The 20,546-nt window shown below is 36.4% G+C and overlaps 1 protein-coding gene across 1 annotated transcript; it reads left to right on the forward strand.

The window, feature by feature from the left end:
• The first annotated feature begins 11 nt into the window (after positions 1–11).
• Positions 12–19,553, forward strand: LOC148312588 (RNA polymerase II subunit A C-terminal domain phosphatase-like). The gene is made up of 10 exons (XM_088276359.1): positions 12–587; positions 3,117–3,267; positions 3,621–3,758; positions 5,247–5,488; positions 6,483–6,676; positions 7,497–8,239; positions 9,369–9,528; positions 10,360–10,673; positions 11,372–11,543; positions 12,722–19,553. Exons 1-10 carry the CDS (start codon positions 370–372, stop codon positions 12,955–12,957), a joined length of 2,568 nt encoding a protein of 855 aa, XP_088132485.1. The 5' UTR covers positions 12–369; the 3' UTR covers positions 12,958–19,553.
• Positions 19,554–20,546: the final 993 nt, after the last annotated feature.

Raw genomic sequence — 20,546 nt, forward strand, 5'->3', positions numbered from 1 at the left:
TCTTTTGCCTTCAGGTTGGCAATCGAGACGGCGGTGACAGTTGCGCACTTTATTATTGGATGTGGTCTTTGATATTTTGTTTCTCAGTATGAAAATTGTTGAAATCATGTTGTTTAATTATAAATTGAGTTGTTCGTGGCAATCAAAATTCAAATTAAGTGTTTTTTTGGTTTGACGGCTGTGTAAAGAATGCATTTTTTCAGTCAGTCGCTGTCACCAACCAGCGTGATCAAAATAGGTAGAGTTCCTGTGTTGTGCGTCGATTTCACGCGTTCTTATTGGACGATTCGAAATACGCGGGAAGCGGAGTCTACTTTCGCCCAATAGAAAGGCGTTTTTCAAACGACCGAAGCGCAACTTCCGTCCAAAATGGCCGACAAAACTGTGGTGATATCGGTTCCGCCGGGAAAATCATTAAAAATAGTGAAATGGAAAATTAGGAAAGATGTTTTCGTATCAATCGGGCAGATTATCCTATTGTACAACGATGATAGTGAAAATGTGGGGGAATTACGAAAGTTTAAGGCTACTGAAGCCGGGACAGTCAAGTCCTTGGCGGCTGTGGAGGGGGAAATTGTACAGCCTGGGTGAGTGACGTCATTGAAATCTTTGCATGTATTGAGCGTTTGTATATTTCGTGCGAGACAACAGATGTTTTGTATGTGTATCAAAACATTGCGGCGTGTTGATGTTATGCGCAATATTCCCGCACGTTTACATAAATACATTTATCTATGATCAAATTGCCAAATTTGCTTAATTTGCAGTAAAATGCACATTGCATTTCAAAACCCGATAATAGTAACTAACTTACTAGGAAGACCGAGGAAAACTGGCATGATCAAGTATTTGAGTCGGAATAATCGGCGGGTGTGCATGAGGAGATGTATGAAGTCGAAGAGGCGAAGATTGTTTGCAAAGATTGGTGTGACGCCCTATTCTCCCTGCCTTCCCCAGCGGATAACGTCGATACTATTTGAGGTGATTGGATTTGAAGAAAATTAAACACAGCTTTTATCTTTTTGACATCTCAACATACATGAAGAATATGGAAGTCTGGGTATTTTTAGGGCTTATGACCTGTCAAGCTGTTTAAGTGATCGCCTTAAACACATGCAACATTCACCATTCTATCCATGATTGTAATTTTTTTTAAACTCCTACATATATATCATTAATCTCATGGCACTCTACATGTGTTATGTACTTCGCATACCTCACACTGAGTCCTAATATCTCCTTGGTGAAATGAGAAAAGCTGTCCCAAGGATGTCTCTCTAATCTGGCAGCCCCAGCATCTATGTGTAGAAATACAATGAAAAGGAATATTTTTTTTATTATTTAAGTTTTACTTAGTATTTTTTACACTTTTTCTTAGAATCTATTGTAACACGTGTTTCAATGCATTCCGCATCATTTTCAATGATTTCAAAAATGATGCAGAATGCGTCGAAACACATGTTACAGCAAGAAATAGTGGTATTTACCAAGTAAAACTTAAATTAAAAATGGATAGATTTTACCACAAAGTGACAGCCGAATCAACTAATGAAAAATGTGTTTTCCACTGACCTGAATTGGTGGAATAAATACAATCAAATTGCCATTATGATGACAAAACTTTTTCTAGACCTTGAATTTTTTTTGGTAAAACCACCTGATCAGCATATGCTACAGGGGCTATAAAAGGACTGCTGAAGTAGCGAAAGGCTCTTCTTTAGTGAATTTTTTTGCCTAGAATTTTCACTCATGAATTAGGTACATGAAATTATAGTAACTTTTAACATAAATAGTAAATCCACTCACGAGTAAACATAGGCTATGAAACTTATAAAGTTGAAGCCTGAGTAGGGACATGATAAACGGTGTTGCATAAGCCGTAGCTAGATTTCAGAGTCACTTGGACGTTAGGTAATTCAAAAAAAAAAATCGAGAGGTACTTCTTGATTGTCAACTTCTTCTGTTTGTGACATTCAGGTCCCCCTGATGTCGACTGTCACTTGATAGTAATTGTCCTTATCTCGCAGCTCTAAACAGCGCTTCAATGGTCCTAATCCCCATCCAATCTCGTATATTCCGGAGCCAGGAGATCTGTCTTCTGCCCACACCTCTTTACTTTTAATAAAAAAGAGAAATATTTGTGTTTTTGTTATTTACAAAAATACCTCGAAGTCATACTATATATCGCTCACTCCTTTCAAGAAAGTAATAAATCAAAAATCGTCAATTCTCAGTTGTGCATGTTTTCCGAATGCCCAGAATATATACTATATCCCAGCAAAAGCGGCATATTTTTATCTTAATATTTACCCGCTACAGGGCAGAAAGTGTTGTTTTTGCATTTTGAAGAAAAAGTATTGTTTAATTATTTTTTTAAATATACTAAATATTTTTCAAATAGAGAAAAAACCTTCAGGTTTTACCTAAAAAGATCTGTTGCACAGTAAAAAGGTCAATAAGTGGCTTGATAATTATTTTTAATACATTATATTATATTCTTAGACTTTAAAAATGATCACCTGAAAAATCAAGTTTTTTTTATTTATGACGTTCTTGAAAGGAGTGAGCGATATGTGAGCATAAGCGACTCATTATTAGAAATAGGAATCAAATTGTAATATAGTGGATTCGAACCGAGAAACTCTGACTCAAGAGTTCGCAACACTAACCTTGGATTGACAACCTCGACGACCCTCTATTTTTACCTTTTATGATTATGTAGGTGCAATAGCTAATTCTTATCAACAAGAGATGAAAAGGGACAAGACCTCATACCGCTCACTTCTTTCAACAATGTCATAAATCAAAAAACTTGATTTTTCAGATCGGTTTTTAAGTTTAAAAATATTATGAAATGTATTAAAAATAAATATCAAGCCACTTATTGAACTTTTTACTGTGCAACAGATCTTTTTAGGTAAAACCTGAAGATTTTTTCTCCATTTCAAAAATATTAAGTATATTCAAATAAATAATGTTCATCCACAACTGAAAATTGGCAATTTTTGATGTATGACGTTCTCGAAAGGAGTGAGCGAAGTGTGAAACAGCTAGCAAAGCATAATTGTTTTTGTATTCACGTAATGGTAATTTGGACAATATTATTGGTATTACAGAGAGCGTCTTGTGGAGCTGGAAGAATGCTCCCATCCCACGGTGATGAAGGACATGTGTGCGGAATGCGGAGCAGACCTGCGCTGCGACCTCACCATCCTGCCCAACTCCACGGCCTCTGTTCCCATGGTGCACTCGGTTCCTGAACTCAAGGTGACGATAACCCTTCGATTCCTGCCATGTGTAACTAGTACACCTTGCTCGTAATAACAGTAATATATCTCGATAAATGTAATAATCTCCGCCTCCGTTACAATACAGAGGATGTTCAGTTCATCAAAACACATAAAATCTTTGTCACAATAGATTTGTAACAATTAATATTATTTATTCTAGACACTGGATTGTTCACCCTATGAATGACACATCAATATTTTAGATAAAGAAAGATGGAAGTCTGAGCATCCCAAGACGGCCAAATTCCAGGTCGTAAGCCTTTCTATTCTCAGACTTCCATCTTTCTCCATATAAAAAAACAGTAGATTTATAACAATGATTTGTGACAGGTGAGTGAGGAGGAAGCGCAGCGTCTCGGACGTGAGGATAGCGCTCGGCTGCTACGAGACAGGAAGCTGGTCCTGCTGGTAGACCTGGATCAGACCCTGGTGCACACCACCAATGACAACATTCCCGCTAACATCAAGGTGAGACCCATACAGTGCAAATGGCCACAGCCACCCTCCACACTGAATAAGGCCATATTTTACAAGTTTAAAAAAAATGTACAAAATTCCATACAAAAAACAAATTTAACTAATCATTATGCCCATCTACTGTCTCTTTGTACCTTATATACAGGTTTTTTATTTAAGCAGAAAAGGTCCCGGAACTTATTTCATGTCAAGCTTTTTACTAAAAAAAATATACCATCAAATATCATTTAAATATTCATAAAAATATTTTATCATTTTGACAAATTATATAAATATAGATTGTGATTACGTAAGCGCAAACTTTGTCAATTTGATTTTAATTTTTAAAAAATTATATGTGTAAAAAGATGCCAGAATGCCGATACACCATGTTACGTAAGAAAAATCCATGCTTATATAATAAAAAACCCAAGCAGATAAATCCCTTCAATATGGACTCTATCCCAGCTGATTAGTTATTATTATTATTAAACCATATCCGCTCCCTAGGTGGAGCATATGGAGTCCACAAACTGTCTCCAAGCTTTTCTGTCGGCTGCCAGCTCCCTTGCATCCTCCCAAGTCAGATCCGCGTCCCGAAGTTCTGACGAGAACTGCCGACGAATTGTCAGCAGTGGTCGTCCTGGGCGGCGCGAACCTGATGCCTTGTAAAAGAGGCAAGCTTGATTAAGGCTCTCAGGAGGCATGCGGAGTACATGGCCAAGCCAACTGAATCTCCTTTTCTTGACGACAGTTGTGACCAAGATTTGCTGCGTCCTACGCCTTATCTCTTCATTCCTCACAAAGTCAAACCACTGCACGCCTAAAATTCTCCGCAAACACCTATTCTCAAAGCTTAGTACACGGCTGCTCTGGGCCCTTGTAAAGTGCTTTGTTTCACAGCCGTATAAGAGAACAGGAGCAATGTAGGCATTGTTTAGGCGGCATTTGGTCTTCACCGAGCATAAATCCGATCTCCAGACAGCCTTCATACTGTTAAATGCGGACCCTGCGAGTCCTAATCGCACTCCCAGTTCCTTTTGAAGGCTGCCATTATCAGTGGCGTACACTCCCAAATAGTTATTAAAAATAATAATAATAAATATGGCCAATTTATATAATGCTGTTTTTATGAGAATTCACCTCTGCGGCGCTTTTCCATTTACAGTAATTTTAACACCCGACAACAAAGTTTTTAGTGAAATTCTTAGCGTTAAAAGAAATTGGCAGTTATCTAAGGTCTATGTCACTTTTATATTAGCTGGTTCCAAATATGTCAGATTATACATGACCAAAATATAAAAAATTATTTTATGGTGGATATTAAAAAAAAATCCAAAAATGAATTAGTTTAATTCCTGACCAATATTACATCAAAACAATATTTTACTTTATCGAATCATGCGATACATACAAAAAATTACTGCTGATTAATTATTGGAGAGTATGTGTAGTGAGAGGGTTAGTAATGTGTTAGTAATGATCTGTGATGGGCGGCAGGACGTGTACCACTTCCAGCTGCGCGGGTGGGGGCGCTGGTACCACTCGCGGCTGCGCCCGGGCACGGCCGCCTTCCTGCTGGCCGTGGCGCCCCTCTTCGAGCTGCACATCTGCACCTTCGGGGCGCGCGCTTACGCACACAAGGTGGCGCGTCTGCTCGACCCTGCCGCGCACCTCTTCTCCCACCGCATCCTCTCGCGGGACGAGTGCTTCGACATTCAGTCCAAGACGCCCAACCTCAGGTAACCCACCCTTTCCAGAGAGAATTAGTATAAATATCGGTAATTTCAAACTGTAACTATACTCAGCGGAACTTCGAGATGCCGGACTGACCTGGGAGGAATCCAAGGAGATGGCGAAGAATTTTTAACAGCGATATTTATTTATTGAACGGCTAAAGCCTTTAACATAATACATGTATACAGTATCTAATATAAAAATACACTTATAGAGAAACAAAAAGGTCTTAAACATAAAATAATAATAAAATAACAAATAGTAAGCACTGGTAAATACACGTCTCCTTCACACACTATCAGCGAGCAGCAAGAGAGAGTGAAACACAACGTTTAAATTTATCCATTATAACTTGGAGAAGAAATGCTGAGAAAGTACTGACTTCAAGGTAGATAACAATATATTAAATAAATCTATACTATCAAAAGCATCGGCTAACATGTGAAGCCACGGAATCTGAGAGAACATGGCATAGTTTGCATTATGTACAAATACTGAGAATACAGATTTTGAATACTTTATTTATTTCATATCACCCTGGACTCGTACCCAAAGCCCAGGAATAATCAGCTTCCCTTCATGTAATGCTCAAAAAAACATGTTGTTGATATTCTTCCAAACTATTAACGCCTTGAATGTGCGCTTTTGTAATTTATTCTGTGTAATTTAGTTTCAAAATTACAAGAATCGTACATAATTTTTTGTATCTTTCATTTTCCATTTGCCATTTGAGACAGATGTCTCAATGTTGTATTCCGAATTGTTAGCTAGATATGCTAGTGACATGGCATAATAATCTTAAAACACAACTAACTAACCATCACGCCGCTTCTCCGCAGGGGTAGGCAGAGAGAATAGAACGCCACAACACTCTGTCTTTGCAAACATTCTTCGCCTCTTCCACGTTCATGCATCTACTCATACATACCCGCCGATTGTTACGACTCCTAACCTGACCACTGTAAATAAATGTAATACTGAAGTTATTTGTTCTTATAGGGCACTTTTCCCATGCGGAGACAACCTGGTGTGCATCATAGATGACCGCGAGGATGTGTGGAATCGCGCTCCCAACCTCATCCAAGTGCGACCGTACCACTTCTTCGAGCACACGGGAGACATCCACGCTCCGCCCGGATTGGGCAAGACGGACAGCGATCGGGAGGGGCAGGGAATGCACATAGATCCACAAGGTACACAAGCCTAACCTGACAATATCTTTTCTTCCCGAGCTGCCCATAATGTCTTGTTAATTTGGCACAAAGACAATTCTTATTAATGCATTAAAATACCACTTCCGTACTTAAATTTTTATGCCAATTAATTTTACATTGTTCTTCTATGTATATATTAATGAATCACATGAAATTATTCATGAAACATTAAGATACCTAGAAACTGAGTAATTGAATTATTAATAGGTGTTAGGAAAAGATTCCTAAATCTAATATCGCTCACTCCTTTCAACGACGTCATAAATCAAAAAACTTGATTTTTCAGGAGATCGTTTTTAAAGTTTAAAAATATAATACAATGTATTAAAAATAAATATCAAGCCACTTATTGAACATTTTACTGTGGAACAGATCTTTTCAGGTAAAACCTGAAGGTTTTTTTCTCCATTTGAAAAATATTTAGTATATTTAAAAAAAATAATTAAACCAAACCTTTTCTTCAAAATGCAAAAACAACACTTTCTGCCCTGTAGTGGATAAATATTAAATTAAAAGTATGCCGCTTATGCTGGGATATACATAGTACATTTTCTGGGCATTCTGAAAACATGCACAATTGAAAATTGACGATTTTTTATTTATGACGTTCTTGAAACTCCTTTCAAGAACGTGCGATATGTCAAATGCAAACGCTTATTGAACTTAATATTATTATTATTTCATAAAATCAGACAGCAAAAAAATATTGTTTCTCCTAAACATCTGACATTTTGGATTTACGTTTCTTTACCATGCATATAAATTTGTGAATGTGTAAACAGTATTTGTTTTGTTCTAGATATTAAAGACAAAGACGTTTCCAAATTTCCCGCTGTGAAGAATGGAGCTAAACCTGTAGATGATCTTCCTATGTTAGAATCTGCCAACTCGGAACATGCCTCTACTGATTCCGACCAGGAGAAGAGCAACGACTCTACCGAGACTACCGGTGAACTTACCCCAGAACCCAGCAAACCCCATCCAGAACCCAGTGAACTCCCCGTAGAACCCGATCAACTCCCGACAGAGCTTCCCTCGGAACCCAGTGAACTCCCCTCCGAGCTAGATCTAGAACCCGCTGAACTAGAACTCTCTTCAGACCCCGTGCTTCCGTCAGAGCTAATCGCAGAGCCAGCCGCCGCCAAACCGAGTGACGAAGTTCCTATTAGCAACAATGATATTTTAGATAGCGACATAAACTTCGAAGATATTGATCCCGAGAAAGTTTTGGAAAAAGAAATCGAAGAATTAAGTTCCTTAAATCAGGAAATAGACCCGGATCTGACCAGTGACTTGACTCCGGAACTGGATGCCGAAATTAATGAGGCCGGAGAGCAGGATAAACCCAATGATGTCGAAGTCCTGGTACACACCAAGTGGAAGACGACAGAAGACGGTATGATCGAGGTGGAAGACAAGGATGACTACCTTCTGTATTTAGAAGACATCCTCAAAAGGATCCACAAGTTCTTCTACGAGGTTTACGATGCGATGGAAGCGGGTTCCGTGCCCGATTTGAAGATGATAATTCCCCAAGTTAAGGTCAGTATGTTAAAATATTACTTTTGCCATGTATACAGTAGTCTTATATTTTATGTAGATATATATTATTTACCGAAAAAAATGCTTTAAATCTCAACGGGAACAATTTGTTTTCATAAGTGACATCATTATTATCTATATTCATAAGTCCTATTAATACTTGTAATGAAAATATGTAAATTGAGGCTGGTCCTCCTTGCCTGTATCCAACCCTGATCCAGTTAAAAATCTCCTTTCGCTATTGGTTTTTGACACACGGGTCTAGAGCTACAAATTTACTAGAGAAAATGATAATTTTAATAACATAAGGGTAGAACACGGAGAGTGAGAACTGGCATAATCTATTTTTGTGTTGACTTTTCGTTACAAGGTCAAATTTTAAACGCAAATCAATGTTAACATTTGTTTAAAAGAATGATACTTTTTTTAAACCAGTACATACTTAATTAATTATTTCTGTAAATTAAATACAATCTCATATTATCATTTTGTTTTTGTTTTATTTGTGACGATTTGATTTTAAAATAAATAATTTTTCACTCAATGTATCAATAAATTGTGGGTATACTGGCAATGAACATAACACAAAAATATGAAGTTTTGACTTAACGATGCATATTATAAAGCTTTCATCGTTCTGTAAACTGGCAAAATACACTAAGTAGTTTGAAATGTTATATTTATGTGGTTTAAAAAGTAAATTCAACTTTAAGTTTAATATGTAGCTGGTATTTTATGCAAGCTAAAAGCTTTAAAGAACAGGGATTATTCAAACAGGGATTTTAGAGTAAACGTTTTTTGCCAGTATACCCACGATATATTCTATACAAAAATTGGGTGTGACTAGACATCCGGCTCTATGCAGTGCAGGAAGCAACTGAATTTATTAATTCGAGTTTGGCCTTAATACATGCAACATGATGAACCAATGGGGTATGATACACAGGTCATCTTCAAACCTCGATGACTTGTCCCTTACACCCCGAGAGCAATGTTTCCTTATGATGATCATCGGCTGACAAACCTACACTGATGCACAGATACGGGGATTACAGACTTCATACTTTCGATATACTCGTTTTCTCCATTCTCGACTAGTGCCGCACTTAATTTTCTAATATTGCCATAGAGCCAAGTCCTGGCGGGAACCAGCCTGGTGTTCTCTGGTCTGGTGCCTACATACCAGAAGTTGGAGCACTCGAGGGCCTACCTGGTGGCCCGGAGTCTCGGCGCCGAAGTGACGCAGGACCTGACTCCTAGGACCACGCACCTGGTAGCCGTTCGACCCGGTGATTACTTGTTCATTTTTCATAAAATTTTCCTACTTTACCTTCAGAGTTTTAAGCCTCTGGCATAGCTGAATAAATGTTAAACTTGGAAACTATCGAAACAATTTTTTTTTCAAGAGATGTTTTTTTCATGCATAAAATTTTAAGTATTTAAGCTATGTCAAATTTTATATTCATTAACCTATTGTTGTTGGGAGTTTTTTTTCATCAACCCTGACCCTAATTATACTCGGACAGTCTGCCCGACCCTCAGTATACTAATCACAAGAAACTGTAAACCCAATTCCGAAAAGTACAATATTTTTTGAGGTCTCTCGCATTCTACCAAAAGTAAGCAAATATGACGCTTTTAAGAGTTTCCCGCAAACAATGTGTTAAGAAGGGTTCGGTTGACAGTTTCATGTTTACTTGTGTTCAAATTTTCGCTAGAGGTAAACACGAAAATTATGCATTTAAGAAAGATTCCAACAGAACTTTAAATATTTGGGAACTAAGTACTTCAACAACCTTTCTAAAGACAAAAGATATTAAAACGCTAAAAAATAAATGAAATTAAAATAATTATTTAAAAAAAAAATGTATTACCAACAAACACATAATAAGTGTAGGTCCCTCTCCAAGCACAAGAGCTCAGTCTCTTTATTGGAGAGAACTGCGTTGTTAATTTGAGATTGTAAGTAGAAATATCTAGAAAATTATTTAAAAAACAACCTTTTGTAGCCATAATAAATAAAAAAATTAAAAGATTTTAAATGTTCCGATTGAAACATCATGTTATGTTGTGTGTGACTCTACTCCAGTCTTCATAGTCTGATGGTTGTATGTCCACAGGAACGGCGAAGGTGCACGCTTGCGCGCGCGCGGGCGGGACGGGCGGCGGGGGCCCTATGCTGGTGACGCCGGGCTGGCTGTGGGCGTGCGCCGAGCGCTGGGCGCGCTGCTCCGAGCGCCTGTTCCCTGTGCGGGCGGGGCGCGCGCTGGCCCCGCGCCGCCCGCCCGCGCACTGCGCCTCGCCGCCGCACGCCGCGCCGCCCGCGCCGCACGCGCCGCCCCTGCGCCGCCGCACGCCCAGCGGCCGCTTCATGGACACCATCAACCCGCTGCTCTCCTTCTCCAGCGACGACATCGCCGACATGGACAAGGAGGTAACTGCATTATCCAACTGTCTGATAGCCACGCGGTTAGTCTCCCTCTCTCTTAGCCTCCGAACCTTCCTGTCCTCAGCGGACGACTTCCAGCTTGTTCGGCACCTGGAGAAGCTGCTTCCCATCCTTTCTCACTATCTCCATATAGTTAATAGGATAACATTTTTCCCATCCTTACCTAGATGAAGAAGAATATGGAAGAATGGGTTTTAACGGGGTTTATGACCAGTCATATGCTAGTTGAGTGATCGCTTTACACATGTTTTACACATTCGACAATTCCGCTCATGATTTGAAGAAGATTTAAAAAAAATAAAATTAAAATATTGTGTTATTTGCACAAATATTTCAATTTCATACTTTTTCTGTGAGCCTAAGCAGCTCGTTATTAGAAATAGGTATCAAATTGTGGTAGAGTGGATTCAAACCGAGAAACTCTGACTTAATAGTCCGTGACACTAACCACGGGACCACAACCAGACATGTTTTTAATGTTCCACGTGTGTAAAGTGATCACCTAACCATCATCACAGGCCGTAAGCCCTGTAAATACCCAGACTTCCATATTCTATATTGAGATGTCTAAAATGTAATAAATAACTTCTTATTGGAGATCATCCAGATTTTTTAACAAGTATTTGGATACACTCAAAATGCTGTTACTAGGCTTAATTAAATTTAAAATTGTTTGTTGACAGGTTGAAGACATAATCAACGAGTCGGATGAGAGCGACTCGGAGGGGGAGCGCGGGGAGGGGGAGGGAGGGGAGGGGGGCGCGGGGGAGGAGGACAGCCAGGAGATGGAGCTGAAGAAGGCGCTGCGGGGAGAGGTGCCCAGCGACAGCGACGGGGATGAAAGTCTCTCGGGAGGTCAGTTTGAGCACATTACATCTATAAGAATAGCCCTTTATTTCTATGTACATCAAACTGACATTGAAATTAAAAATTAATATTTTAATATTACAAGTACGAAAATTTTTCTCATTTAGTCTTATATCTATGTATATCTTCAACAGATATCCAATATTTAAACATTTTGCTTCAGTTTAAAAAAAAAACATAGCACACTTTGGCCGGGCAAGGTATTTCTATCCATTCGGTCAATTAATGCTTAACAATGGGAAGGATATTTTTTATTTCAAAGGCAGAAAAGAAAGAATCATCCAATGTTTTTAGATGAAAACAATAGTAAAAAATAACCGCCTGAAATGTCTTAATCGTTTTTATAATGTTAATTCTTGCTTTCCTAATAAAGAATTTGTACCTGAAATGTAAACTATGTAAAAAAATCATGGTTCACATTTCTTTATTTATATGATACCAGGTAATAACGGTGTGTACAAAAACTTTATATAATAATATAAAGTTTTTGTAATAATATAATAATAAAAAAAAATAATAATTAAAAAAACAAAATATAAAAAAAAAAATACATAAATAAAAATAATAATAATAATTGTATTAACATGTTAGTATTTCGTCTCAAAACAGGCCATGCCTAGAGAGCCGTAATATGTACATATAGTAAATGTATCTATGAAATAAATAAATAAAAAATTTACAAAATGGAAAATTACAAAGTTATTGCTTCAAATATAAATTATATCGCTCACCCCTTTCAAGAACGTCATAAATCAAAATTTTATTTTTCAGGAGAACGTTTTTAAAGTTTAAAAATATAATACAATGTATTAAAAATTAATATCAAGCTACTTACTGAACTTTTTGCTGTGCAACAGATCTTTTTAGGTAAAACCTGAAGGTTTTTTCTCCATTTGAAAAATATTTAGTATATTTAATAAAATAATTAAACAATACCTTTTCTTCATAATGCAAAAACAACACTTTCTGCCCTGTAGCGGGTAAATATTATGTTAAAAATATGCCTCTTTTGCTGGGATATAGTACATTTTCTGGGCATTCCGAAAACATGCACAATTCAAAATTGACAAAATTTTGGTTTATGACGTTCTTGAAAGGAGTGAGCGATATGTAAATTCAATGATTTATTGATGGGGTTAGTTATTTGATTGTTGTACTGTCCGCAGAGTCGCCCCCGCACGGGTGGTGTAGCCGCAAGCGGCGCGCGGAGGACGGGGAGGCGGAGGGAGACGGGGACTCCTCCCCCGCGCAGCGCTTCCGGCGCGGGGAGCCCGTGCTCTCGGATGGGCTCTACCAGTCCGACTCCGACACCTGCGGCTCCCGCGAGCCCGACGGGGACGACGGCCAGTGGAACCTCATGGGCGCCGCACTCGAGAGGGAGTTCCTCGGCCTGGACGACTGAGGGACCTCCCCCCGACACATCAACACCTAATACCATATTTATTGTAACTGCAGACAGTTGGTGGAATTCCATTTTTAATTTTTGGGTAATATATCCAAAATTAAACAAGGTTATTAAATTGAATTTTTCTTAAGGAGAAAGTGACCAAGTGCATTTTTTTGCACCGTGATCATTAACTATTTGATATCTTACTTAATATTGCACTGAAAACATCCCAAAGGATTTTAAACTTGGAAGTTTAATATATTGACTTAGTAAAAATGACTAACTGCATTGATGTTTATTTTACAATGATTAAAGAAAACACTTGTTTTTTACCACTTGAGTTTTATTATAAACTACATGTTTCAGAAGTTAAACTTCCATCATTCAGGTCTGTATAGTAACCATTGTCTGTATAATTGTGCATGTTTTGTTACTATACAGACCTGAATGATGGAAGTTTAACTTTTGAAACATGTAGTCTATAATAAAACTCAAGTGGTAAAAAACAAGTGTTTTCTTTAATCATTGTAACATGTCTTACCACCAAGTTAATGCCGAAACAATAAATAAAATAGATGTTTATTTTGTTGCCAAGCAAAAGTGACTTAAATGGCCCTCCTGAACATTTTACGTTTTGGTAGTTGGTCACTTTCTCCTGTACGACTACGATATATGATAATATGTGACGCGTCTTATTAAGATATTACAAACACTCATGTTTGATAATATCTTAATAAGACAAAACGCGTCGCATATTATTGTATATATGTAAATAAAAGTAGAATTCAATCCAATAACCTTGTTTGATTGTGGATATATTACCTAAAAACCTAATAGCAATTCTGTGAGCCAAGATAATGGGTAACGTGCTTGCCTTATCAACAGACAAGGGCAGGGGCGTGCATTCCAAATAGGTACAAAAGTAGTACCTCTCGAGCCTACCTTACTCGCGTACCATATAGGCATACAAGCATAAAGTTTTTTTTTATGAATATTTTCATCTAGATTGTAATCGTCAATGTGATTTGTGAAAAAATATCCCCCCTCAAGATGTGATTTTATCCGACGGAGTGTGAATTTTATCCCGATTAAAAAAACCTTGCCCACGCCACTGGTGACGGTAAGGCATGTACATTGAGCCCCTCCTTCCACCCCCTGACAGATGAACACCTAATAGCATGTGAACACTACAAATAGGCTGTGTAGCTAGATGCGCCTCATATAGCAAAAATGCTCCGGAATAGGAACAAGATTTCTCCCTTTATTATGTTACACACGCAGTCGGTTGGTGTGCAATATTTTTAGCTTGTCACTTAAAATATTGTGCTCCGTCAATGAAACACATGGTTTAAAATTATTATTACGTATTGGAAATGTTGCATGATATTTTTTATAACTTCAGTTATTTTTTCGAACTCGTATACAGAATTTGGTATGTCATTTTTATCTCTTAGAATTGTTATGAAATCGTTGTTCCCTATTTCATCCGTAAAACGGAATACAAAAATCAGTAAGTTTAAAAAAATCTAAGTCTTAGTAAATACCACTATTTCTTAAAATCTATTGTAAGTATCTATGTTTGGATGCATTCCACATCATTTTCAGACACCGTATGAAAAGCTAAGTCTAAATTTTAAGTCTGGATGTTGAAAATCGTGGTATTTACCAAAACTATAACTACAAAATTAAAACCGGTAAACTTAACAAAACTTAAATTAAAAATGGTTAGATTTTACCACAAAGTGACTGCCGAATTTGTTAATAAATTAAAGTTTTTGTTGCCGCCTGAATAAATTCTGCGCTACCGTTGGAAGCTGTCTATCGGGGCTTGAAACCAGTGATCATCTTGTGTTACAAAATAAGACTTAGCGTGTCTTCCGCACCCTACATAGAGGCGTGCATCAATATCGTAATATCGAATGAGTAATAATTTCCAATAATTCCTTTAATCAAATCGCGTTTCAGTACTGAGTCATTTGTTGTTATCTCGGGAAAAGTCACGCAAAATAGAATTTCTAAAGACATTGTGATTCTGGGTGATATTTTCATGCATTTACTAATCATTTTTTGTAAAGTGGTATGTTAATTAGAGTATGTAATTTAACAAATGACTAAATTAATATATCGGTCGGAATTCGCAATATTTTTTCTTGGTTAAATAAATCATCAAAAATAACATATTTTTAGTATCCCGCATTCGTAGTATTGTCATCACCTCATGCATAATGTATTGTTTTTAATTCTCATAAGGATAAATTGTACAAAGAGTCGTGTAATTGTGTACCTACGGTTTTAAATAATACATGTTAAATATGTATATAGAATTTACGAAATATTTTTAGCTTGTCACTGAAAATATTATGCTCCGTCAATGAAACACATGGTTCAAAGTTATTATTACGTTTTGGAAATGTTGCATAATATTTTTTATAACTTAAATTAAAATTACTCAAAGACTTGATTATTCTTAAAGTTAGCTGAATTTGTGGTTTCTGTAAGCTTAATATGTTCTACATCTAAACTTTCTCCCAAACGAGCCATGTAAATCGTTGGCTCAATCAGTAAACGAACAACATCTTTACTATACAGTACACTCCCAATTTTCCGGAATGGACGGTGAAAAAATTCCCGTATTATAGATTTCCTGGTTAATCCAAAAAAATGTAAACAAAAATAAATTTAAAGCTGTACCATATACTCTTATACTTAGTAAGACACTTGTGTTGACAGCGTGACACTATAAAGTATTTTTTGGATTTGAGGTGGGTAAGATTCGATCATTTAAAAGTGAATCCGTACTCTAATATCGAAGCAATTGATCTTTCATTTAATAAATCGCATCGATAAGGCGGGAGAATTTATATTATAAATATTATGAAGACTAAGAAATAAAATAAAGGTTATCAAGGTATCTTACAAATATTTTAAGACATGAACATGACGTAAAAGTGAGAAACTTTTATTCTTTCACTGCGGACAACAAATGATATTTGATTGATAATGATTTTGACATGATACGTACTACATATTGTGAAATATTTTTGTTTTTATAAATATTTTTTCAATGATGCAAGTATCCAGGATAATCAGGAGTGTACTGTACTTAAAAAGAGTGGAAATGTAATAATTTAACCCTCATCCGTACCCAACGGTACATAAGGCACTGCATCAGGTCTGCACTTCAGGCTCCAGTCTAGGGTGATATTGAATAAATTCTAGAAAATTCCTGGGTGAGTGATCACTTAATCACTTCAACCGTTATGCCAACCTATGTGTATTCTTCTAACATTTATCACACAATGGTGCATAGAGCATTGAATCGCTCGGAAGCAGTGTCATCTTGGTCACAATATACGCTCTGTAATATTAACAATTCTATCCATGATTGACAACCATATAACTTAAATTCTGATACTTGTTAAAAGTGTATAAGGTGAATGCAACCCCCGAGAATGCCCAGACTTCCATGTTCCCTTTGCATAAAGAGTCTAATATTTTGAGTGTCCAAATTATGTGCACAAATGATGGATTTTACCATGATGACACCAGTCATCGTGGAATTCTTGTTCTCTGAACAAAATACACGCATCAATAGTATGTAAGTGTAGATATATGCATAAAACGTGTGTGTGGCCGTCCATAGGGGAGTGTGGCCGTATATAAACATTGTAGTTCTCTCTCATCATTGTAAATATGTACTTTATCAAATGCATCATTCTACTTTTTAAACATTTCATTTTATGTACATATTTCTGTGTATCCCTACCTTATTCCGAGCAAACTGAATTGTGGATTTTGGAATACATATATTTTATATCAGTGCTGATGTTGTTAAAAATCACAGCGGAAGTGTTATTTTTGCATAAGCATGTACCTACGTATAAAATATTATGTGAACCATCTGTATAGTAGGTTAACAAATCAAATTGTGTATCTAATTTTATATGTATATTCTGAACAGCCCCCCGGAAACATGAATAAATGTAACTATTTAGTGTGTAATTGGAGGGTTCAATTCAACAAATATTTCTGTGTAATTAATCTAGAAAATTCAACAGCAAAAAAGATCGCTCGTTTTCCATATATAAATAGACGAGCGGCAATGTTCTGACGATAATACTATTTTTCTTTGAGATAACACAAGCAGAAAAAAAATTACACATTTTTTTAAACATTGTAATATTTTGTATGGAATCGCGAGGGACTGGAGTATAGTCATACTTTTCGAATAATGGCAACATTTAAAATTACTATTGTTTATGTACACTAAAACAGTTTTACTGTATTTCTCAACTGAATAGTGCTTATAGATTAGTGGATAATAATTTGGGATTATCGGCCGATATTTCTTGGTGGAACTGCATTTTATTGGAATTAATTAAAGACGCATAATAATATAACATCACCTGGAATCAAGCCCAGCGTGCGATGCTTCCGCGAGCATAATAATAAGTATGTTTCCAAAAGTTCTCTTTTAGATTCTGTTGACTAAAATTGAGTCTTTCTGCGCGAGAAGTGGAAATGATTTGTTGCGTTGCGTCCTCCGGTGAGTAGTGAGGTAGTGAGGTAGTGAGGTAGTGAGGTAGTGAGGTAGTGAGGTAGTGAGGTAGTGTAGTTTGTAAGGCGAAGTCACAGCATCGGTCGTGTATTGAACGTCGTTAGAACAGTTAACAGAGTACAAAATATTTCCACCCTCTACGAGTATGTATGTGTTAGGTTAGGCTAAATGTACAATATTTACTATGAAATAATATTACAAGTTGAAGACTTTGTTTTTACCTGTGTAATGTACATATTGTTATTTATTGTTTTACATTTCTAGTGTATTATTAATCTGTAGGAAAGGATATTTACGTTCATGTTTATATGTTTTCAGATTCTAAAATTACACGCTCGCATTACATTCATTACGATTCCTTCAAAATATCGAATTGATACAAAGTTAAAAGATTAATTTGAAATCAAATACATCAGTTCCTTGGCTGTAATTGTGTAAAATAATTCATTGTATTCTTGAATTTTATGACAGCTAAATTCGATAATTTCAATTATGTTTGGTGTTGATTACTATCGATTCAAATATTTGTACAGTATTCTTATTTTTGATTGGTCACAAACGCTGCATTTAACCTCATTATTGATATCTAAACAGAGAAGAGGTAAACTTTAATTTGATGGGAATATAAAAGCCTGAGCATTTACAGGGCTTACAACCTGTGATTAGCTGACTCGAGTGATTACACACTTTTGTAACCATGTGAATATGTAATATGATGTATTTTAGCAACTGCTTATGTATGTCAGTCGACACGCCAATAGTTGACAAGTCCTGTGATTGCCGTATTCTCTTTGTATGAAAGGACGCTTCTTCTCGGCTGTGACAAATATATCTTGAAATATTTGTATTTAATTTCAATTGGTAATCATTGAAATTTTGGTTTTCGTAGTTGCCTAAAGAAAAACTGCTTTTTCAAGGAATCTTACGTGGAATTATTATCTTCAGCCGAAAGTGTTTGGTATCGCATGGTGGCGAGCCGTTAGATTTCTGATTTTTAGCAAAACATAACATAGTTTTGCCGAAATACCAAACTTGATAAATATGTATGGTAGATGTGATCAAAATCATTGCTTTTTGTTTTCCTCGCCCACCTGATTTGTGTAGTTTCAAAAGTTTTGGAGTATACATATCTCAAATCACCATCACAGCATTTTACTTAAGTCATTCTTAAATTTATAACTTTCTTGCTATGATTATTAATAATAATAATAGATTTGGATAATTTACATAGCTCCATTTTCTTAAAATACTACTTCAAGGGCGCTTGTTGTCACTATTTAAAAAATTCAACTTTACCATGTCGTCCTATAATTGTGGGAGATATTTTCTTTTAATCATATCTTGTATTTGCGTCTGTTGGATGACCTGATGAATAAATAAATTAAATTCATTGTCCGGAACGCCCGTGGTTTCCTTCTCCCCACGTGAAATAGTTCTCCATATAAAAACTGACAGCAAATTCAATTTGAATTACAAACACAAAGCTGTGTTCGTGAGTAGTGGAAGGACAAACTCACCATTTGAAAAGTCAAAGTGAGTAATTAGTTTTGGCCAACATCTTGTAACAGCTCAAATGATGCAATGTATTGCCAATAAACAAAAATATCTATTCAATGATTACAAATTGACTTCAACTTTTAAACTTATAAAAATGTGCTACTTTTTCTCTAGTGATTTGTAAATGTACATAGTACATAACGTTGCAAGCATTTTTCTCTTGTGTACTTGTTGTTTAATTAAGTTTGTAAGTGATGGAAGAATGTATTTATACATTTTGTATTTTTTATGAAAACATTCCTTGCTAGTAAAATAAGGGCCTGCGTGTGCTGTTCTAGTTTACTTACTTTTCAGATTTTTTTTTACAATACCACGAAATATTTGAAAACAATTGATTTTATATATTTTTTTAACATTTAACCATAGGAAATATGGTATTTCATTTAGTTTTCTTTTATGTTTTAATTTTTCCAGTGATTATGTTTAATTAACAAATTGTTTTATGGTTTTGCATTTTTTTTCCACTTTCAAAATTATAAATAATGAATAATAAAAATGTTTTATTTCTTCCTTTAAAAATTAAATCCCATTCTTTATATTTTATGTATAACAGATTCGTTGATGTCAAGAGTGATCATATTATTTTTTGACATCTCATCAAAGATGAAGAAGAATATGTAAGTCTTGGCATTTACAGGGCTGACAACCGTCATAGGCTGGTTTAAGTGATCACTTTACACACGTGTAACATTCACTAATTCTACCCATTATTGACAATTACACTACTCAAATTCTTGGATCATGAAAATAACTCCTGTAATTGGAGATAATCCAGATTTTGTGAACAAGTATTTGGACACACTCAAAATGCTGTCAAGAGTGATCAATCAGTGCACTGTATCAATTTGTGATATCTCTTACGGTTAATATTTATTTCTAAAACTGCTTGTGCAGAATATATGTTCTTTGACAGACCTGCTGTTAAGAAGCAATATCTTCCAACCAACCAAAAATATACTAGTGTCATTGGTCAAGTTTGCATTTCATACAGCTTTTTGTAGTAAGTACTTGTATATAATTGAAGAGAAACAACGAAAAAATACAATTTGCAGTGCAGCATTGTGTATTTACGAAACTCATGTCATTCATATGGATGACTCGCGCCTGCCCAATGCTTGTTTGGTGAGCTTCTCGAAGAAAGACGAAAGTGAGGAGGGCAGGCAGTACACGAGGTACAAGGATCAACTGAATGCCACGTGGTTGGCGGGGGTCGATGGTGACTGAGAGTCGCGGGCTGGAGACAGAGATGGATGGAGAAGCTCCGTGAACAGTGTTCACGAGGTCTCTGCGCGCGGCTACCGGCACAACAGAAGTGACGAGGACACGGAGTGCGCAGTATGTGCTCCAATTATTAAGTCCAAAATTGGCATGTTCAGTCACACACACACTCATAGATAGCTGAAGACTCGGCTATCTATGAGTGTGTGTGTGATAATACTCGGGCGCGAGTTGGTATGTATTATTTACAAAACTGAATTGATAAAAATAA

The sequence above is a fragment of the Brachycentrus maculatus genome, unplaced genomic scaffold (genome assembly GCF_059751285.1).
Source record: "Brachycentrus maculatus isolate JH-2025_06_01 unplaced genomic scaffold, ASM5975128v1 h1tg000038l, whole genome shotgun sequence".
NCBI lineage: Eukaryota > Metazoa > Arthropoda > Insecta > Trichoptera > Brachycentridae > Brachycentrus > Brachycentrus maculatus.

Excerpts from the sequence above, each read along its gene's own strand:
- LOC148312588 (XM_088276359.1), top strand. The coding sequence starts at position 370 with ATGGCCGACAAAACTGTGGTGATATCGGTTCCGCCGGGAAAATCATTA. Across the intron at positions 588-3,116 it reads GGGGAAATTGTACAGCCTGG|AGAGCGTCTTGTGGAGCTGG; the intron begins GTGAGTGACGTC and ends TTGGTATTACAG. Across the intron at positions 5,489-6,482 it reads TCCAAGACGCCCAACCTCAG|GGCACTTTTCCCATGCGGAG; the intron begins GTAACCCACCCT and ends TTGTTCTTATAG.